The 16405-nt window shown below is 40.2% G+C and overlaps 2 protein-coding genes across 3 annotated transcripts in view; one reads left to right on the top strand and one right to left on the bottom strand.

The window, feature by feature from the left end:
• rars2 (arginyl-tRNA synthetase 2, mitochondrial) overlaps positions 1-4493 on the top strand; it is a 17938-nt gene extending 13445 nt beyond the window's left edge. For both annotated transcript variants that reach the window (XM_088324418.1, XM_088324419.1), the window contains 4 exons: positions 1987-2082; positions 2156-2230; positions 2294-2357; positions 4370-4493. In XM_088324418.1, the coding sequence (XP_088180544.1) occupies positions 1987-2082; positions 2156-2230; positions 2294-2357; positions 4370-4456 (322 nt within the window). In that variant the 3' untranslated portion in view covers positions 4457-4493. The remainder of the gene's footprint in view (positions 1-1986; positions 2083-2155; positions 2231-2293; positions 2358-4369) is intronic.
• Positions 2376-16405, bottom strand: slc35a1 (solute carrier family 35 member A1). Its single transcript, XM_088324420.1, has 8 exons — positions 16214-16405; positions 12604-12787; positions 12385-12544; positions 8733-8885; positions 8599-8665; positions 6244-6420; positions 6046-6180; positions 2376-4936 (listed from the first exon to the last, which is right to left on the bottom strand). Exons 1-8 carry the CDS (start codon positions 16221-16223, stop codon positions 4809-4811), a joined length of 1014 nt encoding a protein of 337 aa, XP_088180546.1. The 5' UTR covers positions 16224-16405; the 3' UTR covers positions 2376-4808.

Raw genomic sequence — 16405 nt, 5'->3', positions numbered from 1 at the left:
TCTAACAGCACCGGGTGAAACATACATTGTAACAACGTTCACATGCGCCTCTTTTTTTTCTTTTGATATCGAGGAACGGGGTAAGAAATTCTATTCATAATTCTTTTCTTTATCCTTTTTTTATTTTTACACGTTCATGTTAGCGTAATCTTTCGTACGGAAGATTACGATAACGCGAATGTACGATTATTCTGGGTTACTTTATGATTCGAGGTAAACATTCAGGGTGTTGGAACTGAGCCCAAAATTCATTCAGGGTGTTGGAACGGAGCCCCCTTTCAAATGAAGCGCTTAGCCACTTGTGGTGCTAAATGACTTGTAAACGACCTCATTTTTTATTTTTACACGTTCATGTTAGCGTAATCTTTCGTACGGAAGATTACGATAACGCGAACGTACTATTAGCATGTGTTAGCTTTCTGACCACGTTGATCATTCATGCTAAACATTCAAGGTGTTGGAACGGATTAAAACAATTTTACATTACTTTTAATGGGAAAATTGATCTTAGGTGATTGACCAAATCGGTTCTCGACCAGGCTTCTGGAACGGATTATGGTCGAGAACCGAGGTTCCACTGTATGTTGAAAGACTATTTTCACAACATTACTGACTCACAGTGGAGAGAGTGTTTAACCAATCAGAATGCACGAGGCAAATGAGTGTTTCTGGCACTGAGTAATTGTACTGCTTTTTTGTATGTCGTCTTTAACACTAGTGTCTTTTAATAGTAAAGGGTTGGGCCCTTTTCCATCACAACCGCGTGTTTGAAACCCTTTGTAAACTATATTGCAATTTGGGCCTGCAATGTTTTTCGCTTGATCAACCATTGTACAAATACGGAAATATACCATAAAATCTTGTGTAGTAATGCATACCTATAAATACAATGTGTATTTACAATATTATCCACTGTATTCTGAGGTGTAGATGAAGCTTACCAGTTTGTAAGGGACACTTTCAAATTTCTGGCCAATTTAGGTTTCTTAGTTGCATGACATCACAGCCAAAGCTGAAGGCGGAAAAACACCACGCTGGTCAAGACTGGGGAAAAGACAGCCGTTTTTGCTATCTGGGTGTTTAAATGTCAAATGTGTTAGTGTGCCAGAATCGGACAAAAACGTTAGTGATAATAAATGAAAGATTTTCAGATCCTAGCGGACACTTCTGATCAAAGATAGAGTTGTGCTTAAATGCAAAAAAAGGTGAAGATTAGACTGGGGCATTCATCAAAAATGTTTGGGTTTGCAGCACACACTTCCTATCAGGGTAAGAGAAACATTTGATTGTTTCCGAGTCCATATTACTTATTATCAGCAAAGTATCTTATTTAATTAGCTTCAGCTAATTGTGGGCGTCTAGCCTAAATGCCATCAAGAGATGCTTCCCCTAAACAAATAATTAAATGTATAATTGAGATATTTTGCAGATATAATATGGACTTGATAGCAACAATCATAAACATTTAATTTATTTTACCTGTGTGCACTGTAAACTGTAGCATTTTGAATGAGTGTGTCTGTCCAATCTTTTTGCTTTAATGCATTTAACCACAACTTGGGTCTTTTTAGGAGTGTCTACTGGCATCCTGTCAAACTTTAATTTACAGTCCCTAAGGTTTTTTTTTTTTCCTCCAATTCCGGCCCGCAAACGCACTACCAGCAACAATAGCTTTATTTTCCTCAGTATTTTGACCGGCGCGAGGCTTTTTTTTTTTTTTTTTTAAATATCTGTGATTGTGACGTCACACAGGATATTTCAACCAACATCAAAGCCATCCATTTTGATGAAAAGGCTGAACTCGGCGTGTATGCCTGTTAACATATCGCCTCGTTCTAGCTTTATGCTTCCAGATTAAGCCCCGCCCACCTGATAATCACAATGTTTACAAATAGGCAAAAGGGTGTATTTTTCAGAAAATACAGTAGCTGCAATAACCTTCTTCACAGTCACCCTATTTTTGACGTTTATTCCTGTCAATGTTAGTTTAATCAGAATAAACTGTGATGTGGACGTTGCCTCTTTTGACGCATCTCTCCTAAGCGAGCAGTCTGCCATCTCCGTTCTTCAGCACTTGCTACGGTAAAGACGCTCATTGCTATAGCTGTGTTTTCCCCACACTATTTCAAAATAAAACAATTCACTCGTTTGGCAGCTATGAGGAGGTGTTGTACCATTCAGCCCGAGACATCCAACCCAAGTACCTGCTCAACTTCCTGTTGAAGCTGTGGTAAGGAACCAGGATGTAAACTTGAGAAATATTTGGGAATTGACACTTTCTGCTACTTTGCAGCCACCTGACTGCTTTGGCCCACAGAGAGCTGCCGGTCAGAGGAAGTTCAACACAAGTTGCTCAGGTAAAAAAAACACTTAACTAGTATTGTAACTATACTGTATTTTCAAATGTACATGTCATCTTGAAAGGTAATTTAAAATAAAAGAGCAACGGGCTGAATAAGTTTACAGTATATGAATGTTACATGATTGACATGCCTGTTATTATCATTAATGACATAACACATTATTCAGATGACTAGCATAAAGAATATGCTTACCTCACTATTAGTTTGACTCCATATCACTAAATCCAAAGACATTTTCATGTTCTGTGTCACGATAGCAATGCCCCAGTAACTTGTTATACAGTGGCTTGCGAAACTATTTGGTGTGCAAAATTATTCAGCCCCTTGACTTTCAGTAAAGCAAACTCTGTCCAGAAGTTCAGTAAGGATCTCTGAATGATTCAATGTTGATATAAATGACTCATAATGATAAATGGAATCCACCTGTGTGTAATTGTGAATTTCCCTACGGGGATGAATAAAGTATCTGTATAAATGCACATGCACTATGCATACCTGCCAAGTACTACAGTTTTGCCGTAATGAGTACGGTTTTCTTAAACCCACTACGGTGTTGCGGTTGGATCACATAAACTACGTGTTTCTCCTTAAAAAAATTAAATAAATACAATTGTAAAAACATTCCACCGCAAGATGGAGATGAAGTACCATTTCAAACAAAAGTCTATTGGCGCTGCCAGAATCAACTCCTTGCCCTGAATAATTCTCGCGCCGGCGTGATGAGGGGGGCCTATCGTGGATGCAGTGCCGGAGCTAAGCGGCTAGCGGCGTTATAAGCCTTCGGTGCTGTCCGTAATCATGGTAAATGTGAACTCTATACTAAATAAGACAGACGAACTGGCTGTGCTGGTGAAAAACAAAGCGCACAGGAAGTGCAGTTTGCTGTGTTTTTTTGCTGTGAAACGTGGCTCCCGGACGCTAACGTAGAGCTACCTGGACCAACCGGTAGCTACCGGAGCTAACCTCCTCTCCGATTCCCGGCTCCGGGAATCGGAGAGGAGGTGGACTCGCTAACACGTGGTGGTGTATGCACAAAGATTTAAAAATATATATTATATGTGTGTGTGTATGTATGTATATATGTAAAAAAAATAAATGTTTTGTTTCTTAATGTATCAAACATTGAGAAGAAAACCTTGAGGGTGTTCTATGACTTTGTTATATTAAATACATTCCAACAAGGCAATAATCCAAAACAAAAAGCAAAAGCTACAATGGAATGGTTCATCAAAAAAACATATCAAGGTGTTAGAATGGTCAAGTCAAAGTCCAGACCTCAATCCAATTGAGAATCTATTGAAAGAACTGAAAACTTCTGTTTCACAAACACTTTCCATCCAACCTCACTGAGCTTGAGCTCTTTTGCAAGGAATAATGGGCAAAAATACCAGTTTCTCTGTGTGCAAAACTGATACATACCCCAAGTGACTTGCAGCTGTAATCACAGCAAAAGATGGCACTACACGGTATTAACTCAATGGGGCTGAATAATTTCGCACGCCCACTTTTTCGTTTTTATTTGTTAAAAAAGTTTAAAATGTTCAATAAAGTGTGTTCCACTTCAGGATTGTGTCCCACTTATTGTTGATTCTTCACAAGAAATTAGTTTTATATCTTTATGTTTGAAGTCTGAAATGTGGCAAACGGTCACAAAGTTCAAGAGGGCCAAATAGTTTCGCAAGCCACTGTCTAAACTCTTTCTGCTTTTCAGCTGCATATTTCGCCATTTGCAGCTTGTAATCCGTAGAATTTTTCGGTGACATTTTGTTTTATTTTTATAAATTACCGGTGTGTGTCAAACTGGATAAATTCCCTTTAGGGATTACATGTATGTTTTTGGTTTGGATTTCGTCAAATATACCCCCAAAATGGTACTATACTTTCAGCATTTTTCAAGCGCTGTCTTTGCCCTTATAAAAAAAAAATACCATACTTTTTTTAGTCTGGTTAATATGATATTGAAGGCTGATTTGGTTAAATTTTAAACTATTCTTTGATGTATTTAGGCAAGGAAGCGACTTTTCAGCGGGACCTGCTCCGTCCTGGCTAATGGGATGAGAATCCTCGGAATTGTGCCCGTTGAGAAAATGTAAATAAATTCTTAAGAATAAAGGCTTTTTGAATAGGTTACTCTTCACCTGATTTGTCACACGGCTGCACCCTTGCTCTTTGGACCCATTCAACTCATGTCGCGTAAAGTAAAAAAAAAAAAAGCCTGTGTCCGGGAACAAATGGAATTATCATATAACAGTAATTCCAATGTAATCTTCACTTGACACTCAACATACAGAAAATAACGTGTGTGTGTAGTCTTATTGGGAAATCTAAACAAATGTCTGTACATTCATAATCAAAACAAGGGCCTTCTCATTCAAGAGATAAATCACATTGCCTTCATAAAGAGTGGTCCAATTAAAACTGTCTCGTGGGGAGGAGGTTTCAGACTCAGACGGCAATTGGATTGTGTTTTGATCCTGCTCCTTCCTGGACCACGCTTGCCGTTTCTTGCTTTGGAAGGCCATACATGTAGATTGAAATGCACACCAGGGTGGCTCCTGACATGAAAGTAGGTGCTGCAGAGGGAGTGAACACAATGACTAAATGGAACATTACACAACATTCCGCACACGGTGCTACTAACGCAAACTAGTGAGGGAAATCCAACTCTTTTTAGAGAAACAGACGCAATTTCTTTTGTTGCTTTGACATTTCCAAATATTATGTAACATACATGAAATAACTTATTGGGGGTGGGAGGAATAATGCAAAAAAAAGTAGTGAAAAGCTACGAAAATAAACCTAGAAAAATAAACAGGAAAATTACATAACAAAAAAGTAAAAAGCTAGGACAAAAAAAGGAAACTTAAGGAAGAAGGGACAAACCAAGACGTTTTTGGGGGTCTCTTTCACTGTTATTGCAATAACATTTCGCACATGATGATTTATCTGTGGCCTCTGTCATAAAATTATTGTTGCCTGCCAGTAATGTTGACCGCAGTATAAAATTTGGACCTAAAAAATATAAACATTTCACTAGTAGCCTTTTGGCCACCTTGCCTTTGGCTTTCTGTGAGAGTTTAAGCCCATCCCATTACGGACATTGTGACTGTAAATAAACTAAGGAAAGTTGACTGAGGGGCGCCTCTTCTAGTACAAGCAGAAATTTGTGTATTTTTTTCCCCACAATCCGAAACAACTGCATCGGCCCAATTTTCCAAGAGAGTCTGGCTGTTTTACAAGAATATATTAATTGACGCTGCCAGAAAACATGCCGACTACGACAAGCTAACCGGAAACGAACGCTGTGAAAAGGTGAAGCAACTGGAAGCTGTTTTAATGGCGCAGTGCTTTTTTACGAGGACCAGCGAGTCGAATGTAAATGCTACGAGGTCGCGACACTGTCAAGCATTGCAAACCTTTCACGGAGGGTGAATTTATGAAATACTGTTAAAAGAATGCGAGGCTTATATTTCAGCTTACCAAATCTTGTTTGCTTTCCAAAAGGTTGGGGCACGCCTGCTCTACTACATTCCAATAGCATTCATTATTTTACTCTATAGTGAACTTTTGACCCATTTAAACTAAACTTTTTTTATATTTCGCAACTCTCAAGTCAAGCAAATGAAAAACACAGCCGTCATGTCCACTAATGCAGACAAAGGCTTGACGTTTAAAATCTTACTTATGTGCAATCCAAACAAGAGGACGGATGCCACAGTGGAGAGGACGATGGCGGCAGCGGCCGAGAATCCCTTCATGATGTTGTCCGTGTACTTGACAACCACCGATGTGTAGAGACCTCCTACGCTAGCTAGGACTGAAAGCAAAATCCGCAATTAACCCAAACAAAACCTGCACCCTCCGCTACGGTTCTACTCACATATGACGAAGCACACCCATGGCGTGTACCCGAAGAAGAAGCCTTTCTCGGCCACACCGGCGCCGTCGTTGGCCAAAACACCCAAGAAGGTGACTACAATTCCCGAGATGTACATCTCTATGTTCCTCACCCACAGGGACGTGTCCGAGCTTTTGAGGACTTTCTCAAAGTACACGCCTGGAACACATTTAAGCAAGCGCTTAATACACATGTGTCAAATTCAAGAAATGACGTGGCCCGCAAGAAGGTTTTTTAAGGCCCCTGAGATGATTTTGATACCGTAATCAGTTGGCTCTGGATTACAGAGCACAGCTGAAAAGCCGCATGTACCAATTTTGTTTTTGTACAAGACGCACCGCATTTTAAGCCACAAGTTTAAACAACTATAAAAATGGACTCACTCACATCTGTTTCTTGCATTTTAAAAAAAGTGGGAGAAAGTCAAGTACAGAAGAGCCACTCATTTGCAAACTGTGTCCGCAGCAGTCGATATTAATTAAATTGACATTTCATTAATGTATTTAATTGTGTAGAATGCATTTTTTGAACCTAAAAAATAATTCAAAAGTTGGGGTGCACATTATACATGAGGTTTTACTGTAGTAAAAATATTGCTGAACACAATAGCAAAACAATGGATGCAACAGGTATCAAACCAAGCTGGCAGGCAGGGGGAGTGCTGAATCTTAATCACTAGACCACCAGTGATATAGATGACATTCATAAAAGCATTAGATTTGATCTCATTATCACACTACTTTTTACTCATGGTACCAGAGAGGACTGTTAAAAAATAGAGGGAACAAAGTCGTTCTGAAAGATGAATAAATTATGGCCGCACAAATCCAACATTTGTCAGTTACAATGCTTACTTTGAGCTGAGAAAAAGCGAAACTAAATTTTACACTGATTTTTAACCAAAAATTACTGGTGGGCCTTATACATGAGTGCACATTATACATAACTATGGTGATGCACTGCAAATAAATAGTTTTTTTTCCCTTTTTAAGAAACATTTCTCTCTGTTTTTTTGCTGTTGTGAGCCTGGACTAAGCGTATATTTAGCTTAAGCGGTTAGCTGTAGTAATATCTAGCATTACTTTAAGCTGGGTTCATACATTGTTTAATGGCAAAATTCAAGCACTTTCAAGGCCAATTTTTCAATTTTACCAATACCTTCAAAGGACATATCCAGCGACGATCAAAAGAACGTTTTTTTTGTTGTTGACTTTGACTAAAATAAGTCACTATTTTGCTGCTGGTACATGCTGTGTGCTATTTTGAGCTGTTCCTATCTATGATCTAGAATCTTTTTGTGTAAATGGACTGCAATAAACAGACATGAATTCTGCCGTTCAGCCTCAACGCTTGCGCAGCTTGGTTACATCACACTTGATAACAAACAGGGAAAAGGCTCTATAGGTGTAGAGTAATAATTGAGTTCAATAAAGAAGACAAAAAAAGTACTCTATGTATAAAAAGCAGAAAAATGAGCCACATTTGGACTTCTTTTCATGAGATTGATTTCTCCGAAGCAGAGTGTGTTCAGTCTTTCAATCTAAGAGACTGCTGATCTTTTGCTTAGTTTGTTTGACTTATTTTAATTTATTGCGTGTTTTTTAGGGAATCTGCTTAAATTGGTTCAAAAAGAATTGTAAATAATTATTTATTTTCCATTTCATTTATTTAGAGCACTGAAAATTTATTTTTGGTTTTGTTTTCTTAGCATTTTCAGGAAGTTTGTGTTGACTTCGACATTAAATATGATCAGTGTGTAAAAAGCTAAAATTGTTTTGTATTTCACAACTTATTTGTAGAGCTGTGAATATTTTAACATATATGTCATGTGGTTTTCAGAAATCCCCTGCAAAACATATATTACTATTTACTAAACAATTTGGTGCATAATGTTTTATTGATAATATATCATTATAAAAACAAAATCTAAGGACCCGTTTGTGAGCTGAGCCAAAAGAGGCGGTTTTCTAGATAGAGCTGTCCTTTTGAGGCGACCAGTAGGGGGCAGTGACGCTTCACATGACAACACCATAATGACAAGACATCAGAGCAGGCATGTCTGTGTCATTTTCACCCCCTTTTTTTTTAACGGTTCATTTATCGCATGGTCTAAAGAGTCAGACTGCCAAGAAACATGGCAATGGCAACGATTTCAAAAATGTCACCTAAAACACAGGCCTTTACCTAACCTAGAAAACACAAAATTAAAATTCAAGCATTTTTCAAGAACCAGTAAGAACCCTGTTTAAGGATCGCTAGCTGTGCCGAGCACAACATAAGCAACTAGCATTAGCAAACCTAGCAAGGGCGGGGCTGGGTGAAACAGTCAGTGGGTACCTGCAAAGCCGGAGCAAAGCACGGCAATGACAACAGCTGTGAATCCCTTGAGAGGGTTCTGCTCCACCTGAACACGAGAACAAGATCACAAACATAGTCAACGAAGTGGAACAGGTTTCAAGTCAGGACTTTACTTGGACTTTGGTAGCATCAACAGGCTTCCACTGCACTAGGGAGACCCCCAGGCCCAGCATGAAGACCGAGAACCATTGCCTCTTGCTGAGGGTCCGGTTCAGCATGAAGACCATACACAGCGCCGTGCACGGGATTTTTAGTTGAAACGTCACCTGCACACAAAATATTTCGGGTTTCTTTTCTCATGTTATCTGCCCAACACAAGCAGTACTTATTAGTTTTCTGTGGGGATTACGTTTCAAAAACATCCTGTGATAGACCAAACCCACAAAGAACAAACCTTTATTTATAACCCAGGAGCAAACCCAATTTACAGGCTTAAGTATTTGTTAAACAAATAAAAGTACTGTACCTCAATTTCTGTACTGTAAATTATTTTAAATGATAGTTAAACGGTATATGGACTACATTCATATAGCGCTCTTCAAGTCACTAAGAGCCTCCCAAAGCTCTTTACACTTACACAACAGACACACACAACACACACGTTTGTGCGCGCAACAGCCGTGCAAGGCGGGTATTAGGGGTTCAGTTACTTGCCCAGGGACACTTCGGCATTTAACTCGGAGGAACCGGGAATCAAAGACGAGTGCTCTACCTCCTGAGCAACTCACGCCCCCATTTTAAAGTACCGTATTTTCCGCACTATAGGGCACACCGGGTTATAGGGCGCACCCCCAAAAAATAGTTTTTGGTCCTATATCTTCCATAGATAAGGTGCACCGGATTATAAGGCGCTACAATGGGAACATCGACAAAACAGTCAGATGATTCAGTCAAACTGATTACCCCCTTAACATTCCCAAAGCTTGCAAAGAAGCAAATACGTGTCGTAGACACGTGCGGATGCGGTGTCCGTACGATGTCACTTAAATGCGTCATTTCAAATATCATTCGGAAGGTTGAAGTCTTGGGATTCAAGAAATGCCAAACATTTCTATGTTTCTATTTTCTTTTTCGCTCACAACTTTACTGTGCATATGACAATAAACACTTGGAATTGAGTTTAATTCACTCAACTCATCACAGCAACATCAAGATCGTTCTAAAACAAGATACCGGGAAAATATAAAGCCGCATAACTCACCTAAGTTCTCACGTTCAATAATGATACGCAATCATGGTCTTACAACCGTGAGTGAAGTAAATCCAGGAGAGTAGAATATTTACAAATACAGACTAATGAAACATGTTTCTTTATGGCGTACTTTAGCAAGCTTGCTACGCCATTGCTAAACTCGGCCGATTGCAGGGTTTGTTTTGGCCATCTAGCCAATCCGAGGCCCCGAATAACTTTAGCCAATAGCGATCGATTTAACGGATGATTGACACATTGGTTAGCCAATGAAATTCCGGTATATAAATCCCAGCATACACCGCGGACTTGCTACGCCATTGCTAAACTCGGCGGATTGCAGGGTTTGTTTTGGCCATCGAGCCAATCCGAGGCTCCGAATAACTTTAGCCAATAGTGATCGATTCAAATGATGATTGACACATTGGTTAGCCAATGAAACGCCGGTATATAAATCCCAGCATACACCGCGGACTACTCCACGTTCGGGGTAAAATCGAGTCGGCGGCTGTTGAGTAAGTTGCGAGACCTTGCGAATTTAATATTGAGCCATATATAAGGCGCACTGTGTTATAAGGCGCATGGTCAGCTTTTGAAAAAAATTAAGACTTTTAGGTGCGCCTTATAGTGCGGAAAATACGGTAATCTTGCCGTATTATTTCAAAACTGTATGGATTTAGGACATGATCCACTATACGACTACATTTACCTTCCAGTCCTGCCCTACAGAAACCAAATAATTATCCATTATCAAACAAACATTTTTGAAAAAGCACCAGAGAGCCACTATGGAGCGCATGTGCTAGAGCAAGTTTAGTGGGTGGAAAAGTCCCAACTTTGTTGGTGATAAAAAAAGCATCTTCCTCTGTCTAGCAAAACAGAATGCAGAAGGTCAAAATCTGAAGCAGCAACACTGCAATAAGTAAACCACAATACAGCAAGGGATTACTGTACAGTCAGGGATGTCAAACTCATTTTAACTCGGGGGCCACACGATAGAACAAACATTCTGGGCCGAACTAGTAGATTAAAGAGAAAGAAAAAGAGAGATAAAGAAATAAGAGAAAGAGGGAGGGAAAAGGGGAGAGGGTGGGACAAAGAAAGAAAAAATATATAATTGAGTCCACTTTGGCAGAAAAGTCCTTTTCTTGCTAGGAGTATTCTTTTATCTTTTGTCGAATCGTTCGCTTCAAAACACGTGTTTTCCTTGCCTTTGCGGTCTTCTGAAGAATTTCTCTGCCGTTTTTTCGTGCCAGAATTATTGCCTTTGTTACCACTTACTGTATTATCTTATTATCAACACTGAAGGGACACAAAACATGCATAGGACTTGCAGCCCTCAAATTATTCAAGGATGTGCAGTGACCAATTTTAAAAGATATGTTTGATGCATTTCTGAGCAAATTTATGTTAAGTAGGTAAGGGTCACGTCAAAAACACTCAATATAATAAGTTAGCTAGTGCTAACTGGCTACATTAGAGTTTTACCGGTGCCATTTCTTACTACCTAAAGCAAGCTGCTTTTATTGTGATTTCCGAAAATCACGTATTAAACTGTTTGTTGTGTGCTCTACCATGAAGCTTATTACACAGAAATGAACAGCCAAATTATCAATGGATAAAAGGAAAACGAACGTTCAGAAAATAAGCCAAAGTTAGTATTTTCAATATGCCCAAAAGTAGTTTTCCTAGCGTACCAACTACGAAGAACTGGTGGGCATCTGGACGGACTTTGATAAGCTTTTAAATCAGCAACGGTGTATGGAGATACTCCATTCACAATAAAGGTAAGTCAAGCAAATTTGGTTAGATGTGTGAATATGGCAGGAGGAAGAAGGTATGGTTGAGAGCTAGTCCTTCAATGCTCTAGTCAGTTTCTCTAAATAGCGCTTTTTGTGCTTTCCGACACGGTGAGCCTTCTCATCCGATGCACAATATTGGTTTCCTAATGGTGTTGAATAGTCAGCTGTTTTTGTCATCTGTTTACTGGCTTAAACCACTCTTTACTGCCATTGTCCCGTGGTTAGGTTATGTGTGTGCAAAGAGTCAATAGCTAAAACTAACTACTGTTGCACATCCATACATTTTATACAAAAATATTTTGCGGAAACTGGATGGCTCAGATGTATCGACATTTTGTTCTGCACACAAGTGTACCAGTGTGACAATGAAGTATATCTGAATCTAAACATTTAATTAATATAAAAAAAATAGACCTAGGCAGCACGTCAGCGCAGTGGTTAGCGCGTGTGCAGCACAGTTCTGAGGTCATGAGATCGAGCCTTCCTGTGTGGCATTTGCATGCTCTCCACGTGCTTGCGTAGGTTTCCTTCGGGTACTCCGGTTTCCCCCACATTCCAAAAAGATGCATGTCAGGTTAATTGGCCGGTGCAAATCGCGCTAGGTGTGAATGAGCAAGTGAGTTGTCTGTCTCTGTGTGCCCTCCGACTGGTTGGCAACCGGTTCAGGGTGTCTCCTGCCCACTGCCCGAAGTTAGCTGGGATGGGCTCCAGCACCCCCACAACCCTACTGAGGATAAGCAGTGCAGATAATGAATGAATGAATTAAAAATAGACCTGATAAACAGCAGCATCCAGGTTGCTCAAGGCCACGAAGGCCATGTTATTTTGGATGGCGTACACCAACGAGGGCACGCTCAGCTTCAGCAGCCCTCTCGGGTTCAACAAGATCTGCTCCTTTACGGTGGACAGCAGTTTGCCAACACTTCCTGATTCTCTGTCAAAACATTCAAAGTCAATGCCGTCTGTCGAGTAGGAGCAATGTTCTCATTTTACCTGGCCAGCATCCCGGCACTCAGGATTAGCTTCACCACCTCGTTGATGCAGACGGCAGTGGTGGAGAAGTAGAGATCGGGCCCAGCCGAGATGGTCCGTGTGTAACGTAGCGCTACCGTGTACGTGGCCGCCACCAGGGTCATCACCGTTAGGCAGTACAGTTTAAATGCCAGGCTCACGTTCTCTGAAAAGTGCAAGTGTTTCATGCTGTTACACCCAGAAAACTGACATTTATGTTAATAATGCCTTCTTTTACTCTTTTTCTTCTCCCACGTGGAGGGGCCGTACACTAGTAGGGTGTAGTTAGCTGGCTGGTAATAGCACAGCTTTGAAGTGACTGTAAGAGGTCAACCGATTATCGGCAACGATATTTGGGAATTTGACGGATATTGGTATCTTCATTTTTTTTAATTCGACGAGCCGATTATTATGCAGCTGAGACACTCTCCCTTGTGCCTACACCTCCCCCCTTCCCTCCACCTCTCTCCTCGGTACCCACCCTGCACCTTGTGATTGGACAAGAGAATGGGGGCAGAGCTAATAAAGCAGCTCAGCTAACTTGTCCTGACAGGTCTGTGTCCGTGATAGAAAAGGGTTTTTGCGGTTAAAAGGTTAAGCTGTTTTAGGGAAGCACGTTCAGGTGGAGACTGATGTAGCTCTTATCATAACATTATTTCGTCAATCAAACAAGTGTGTTTGTGATTGAGAGAGTACATAATAAGCACACAAAATTGGAATTGTTGAGCTCTTATAACATCAGTTCGTCAAGCTGGCTCTAAAACAGGAGTGCCTACACTTTTCAATTAGCCAGTTTCTTGAAATTCCGATGCACTTTTTGTTTTAAGTTTTTTTAAAAAGGGGGCTGGAGGCCCCAGGAGCGACCCAGGACACGCTGGAGAGACTATGTCTCTGGGCTGGCCTGGGAACGCCTCGGGATCCCGTCGGATGAGCTGGAGGAGGTGGCTGGGGGTAGGGACGTCTGGTCTTCCTTTTAAGGCTGCTGCCCCCGCGACCCGACGCTGGATAAGCGGACGATGATGGATGGATTGGGCAGATAGTTCAGAGGCATAGTTAAAAAATAGGCAGTGTGGCAACCAATCTCTGAGTTCATAAATTTGGGGGAAGAAAAAAAACAAAAACAGGTGTGAATCGGTTGTACCTATTTAAGGATGATGACGCCAGCACAGGTTGAACATGCATTTAAGGAAAATTGGTCGTTCAAGACGGGCAGCACGGCGGAGCAGTGGTTAGCGCGTGTGCGGCACAGTTCTGAGGTCATGAGATCGAACTTCCTGTGTGGAGTTTGCATGTTCTCCCCATGCTTGCGTGGGTTTCCTACGGGCACTCCGGTTTCCTCCCACAGTCCAAAAACATGCATGTCAGGTTAATTGACCGGTCCAAATTGTCCCTAAGTATGAATGAGCAAGCGAATTGTCTGTCCCTGTGTGCCCTGCGACTGGCTGGCAACCAGTTCAGGGTGTCCCCTGCACACTGCCCGGAGATGGCTGGGATGGGTTCTAGCACCCCCGCGACCCTACTGAGGATAAGCGGTACAGATGATGGATGGATTCTTGTTTCTTTTTGCATTATTAAGAACTTCTTTTGCCATTTTTTTAGGCGGTACAGCAAACGAGTATCGGCTCTAAATATTGGTTATCGGCTTCCTCGTAATGGACACCAGCATAGAAGATTTCATATTATGGCAATTTGTCATTTTGACTATTATTGCGCATGATTATTTATTGTATTGGACTATTGTCACTATCAACCAATGTTGCTGTTCCTTGATTACCACACACTTTAGACTGGATGTGCTTTCGTAACCTAGGAGATTTAACAAAATGGGCTCAGGGGACGGCTTTAGGACATTTTGGAATTTCTCATCTGAATAATTTTCTCCCTGTCCTCCTTGCAAGTGAATAGCTCCGATTTTAGAAAACAAAATCAACGATATTTTAATGTGTATAAAAAATAAATATGTGCAAAGATAGTCTTTCAGTATAGTTTATTTCTTTTTTTAATACGTGTACAAATGCCTTTGTTAAAATTAAACTACAACTTTAACTGTAAAAACACTTTAATTATATCACACCCCAAAAGCAAAAAAAAAACTTTTAATGTGATTTTCTCAGATTTTTCATTAGAAAAGGTTGGATAGATGGAAGGCTCTAATTAAAATGGCCATATCCACAAAATAGTTCATCATAAAGCTTTGACTGTGGCAGGGTTCGGAAACCTATGGCTCGTGAACACATAAGGCTCTTTTCATAAGCACATATGGCTCGGAGATAAAATAGAACTTGTGCAATTACTTGATGGTGTGACAGAGTCAAGTATACTGATATAGATAGATAGATAGATAGATAGATAGATAGATAGATAGATAGATAGATACTTTGTTCATCCCCGAAGGGAAATTCAGCAGCATCCCTGAGCTGAGAACAATCGAGAACAATCGAAAATAACACGGGAGCTGCTGGAGTGGCTGCCATTCGTGATATATATACGACACAATTTCAACTACGGTTTACAATCAAGGTGTCACACCAACAGACCTCGATGTGGCTGTAAATCGCCAAACAATCATTTATATGGAAGCTCATTCATTATTATATCTTTACAGACTTGCCTTTTCTTGACCATCTGCCTTACATACTGTTCCCTTTAACTGTAACGTGTTTTATTTGCTATTTATTACTCACTAGTTTTACTTTTGTTTTACTATTGCTTTATTATTGTGTCCTACTATATATACAGCGGTCTTGGGTGTCCTGAAAGGCACTTCGAAATACAATGTATTATTATTATTATTATTTGTATTAGTGATGAAAAGCCTCAGAAACAACCTTTTTACCCAAAAGTTTTACCAAAACATTTTGATTGGGGGGACAATTTGATTGGGTGAGCGGTAGAAATGAGCATAGCTGTACACAGGGCTCGCGCACTCTGTTTTTTCCCGTCTGCATTGAAGGTAAATACGTTGGTATCCTCGTTTGCAGTATATTGTACATTTTTACAAAAAAACTTTGATTCTCCCTTGTTTTGAAACCATTATTTAGGACAAAAATGACAGTCGAAATGAGCCTCAAAACTTTTAAGTAACAAGGGGAAGACGAAATTTAAATTGTTTATTCTAATTGATATGGGACACAGGTTCTGGCATTAATACTATTTCATAGATGTTATCAAATCAAACAGTGAAATAACATGTGAACATTTAGCTTTTGTCGGCGACACGGGTTTGGTGTTTTTTTAACCTTTGTCTTAAACTGCATGGTATACCTCTTTCAAAATCAAAATCTTTTTTTTTTTTTTTTTGCTCATTGGGTCAAAGTGGTTACCCACCCCTGACTATGCCTATGGTATAATTTTAAAGCTCGTTTCTTATACCATTCCAGTCCATTTAGACCAACAACCGGAATTTGAGATTTCGTTGAATTAGGTGACAAATGTGGTATCGAACATCACTAATAAATTTACCTCCATTTTATTTATATTCGGCAATGGCGTAAAAAAACAAAACCAACTTCCGGGTTTGTATTTTTTTAGTTTTCCAGGGAAAACTAGCACAAGCCAGTTAGCTACGTACAAAAGTAAGGGAAATACTCACCGCCACCCATTGCTGTTTTGGTGCGCGTTGTTACGCGTTTTTATACACTTAAATCATCTTTTTTGGTCGTGAAAAGGCAACACACGCTGCCACAGTTCCGTACAGGTGCCTCACTACATGTAGCCCGTCACAGATGTGTATAGACGACTAGCTAGGACGCGCCCCTTAGAGCTGTGTACCTACTGCGGCTAA

This window comes from Urocampus carinirostris, chromosome 20 (assembly GCF_059441175.1).
Source record: "Urocampus carinirostris isolate Australia breed hairy pipefish chromosome 20, RoL_Ucar_1.0, whole genome shotgun sequence".
NCBI lineage: Eukaryota > Metazoa > Chordata > Actinopteri > Syngnathiformes > Syngnathidae > Urocampus > Urocampus carinirostris.
The sequence above is the reverse complement of the archived record's forward strand: the minus strand, read 5'-3'. Positions and strand labels throughout refer to the sequence as shown.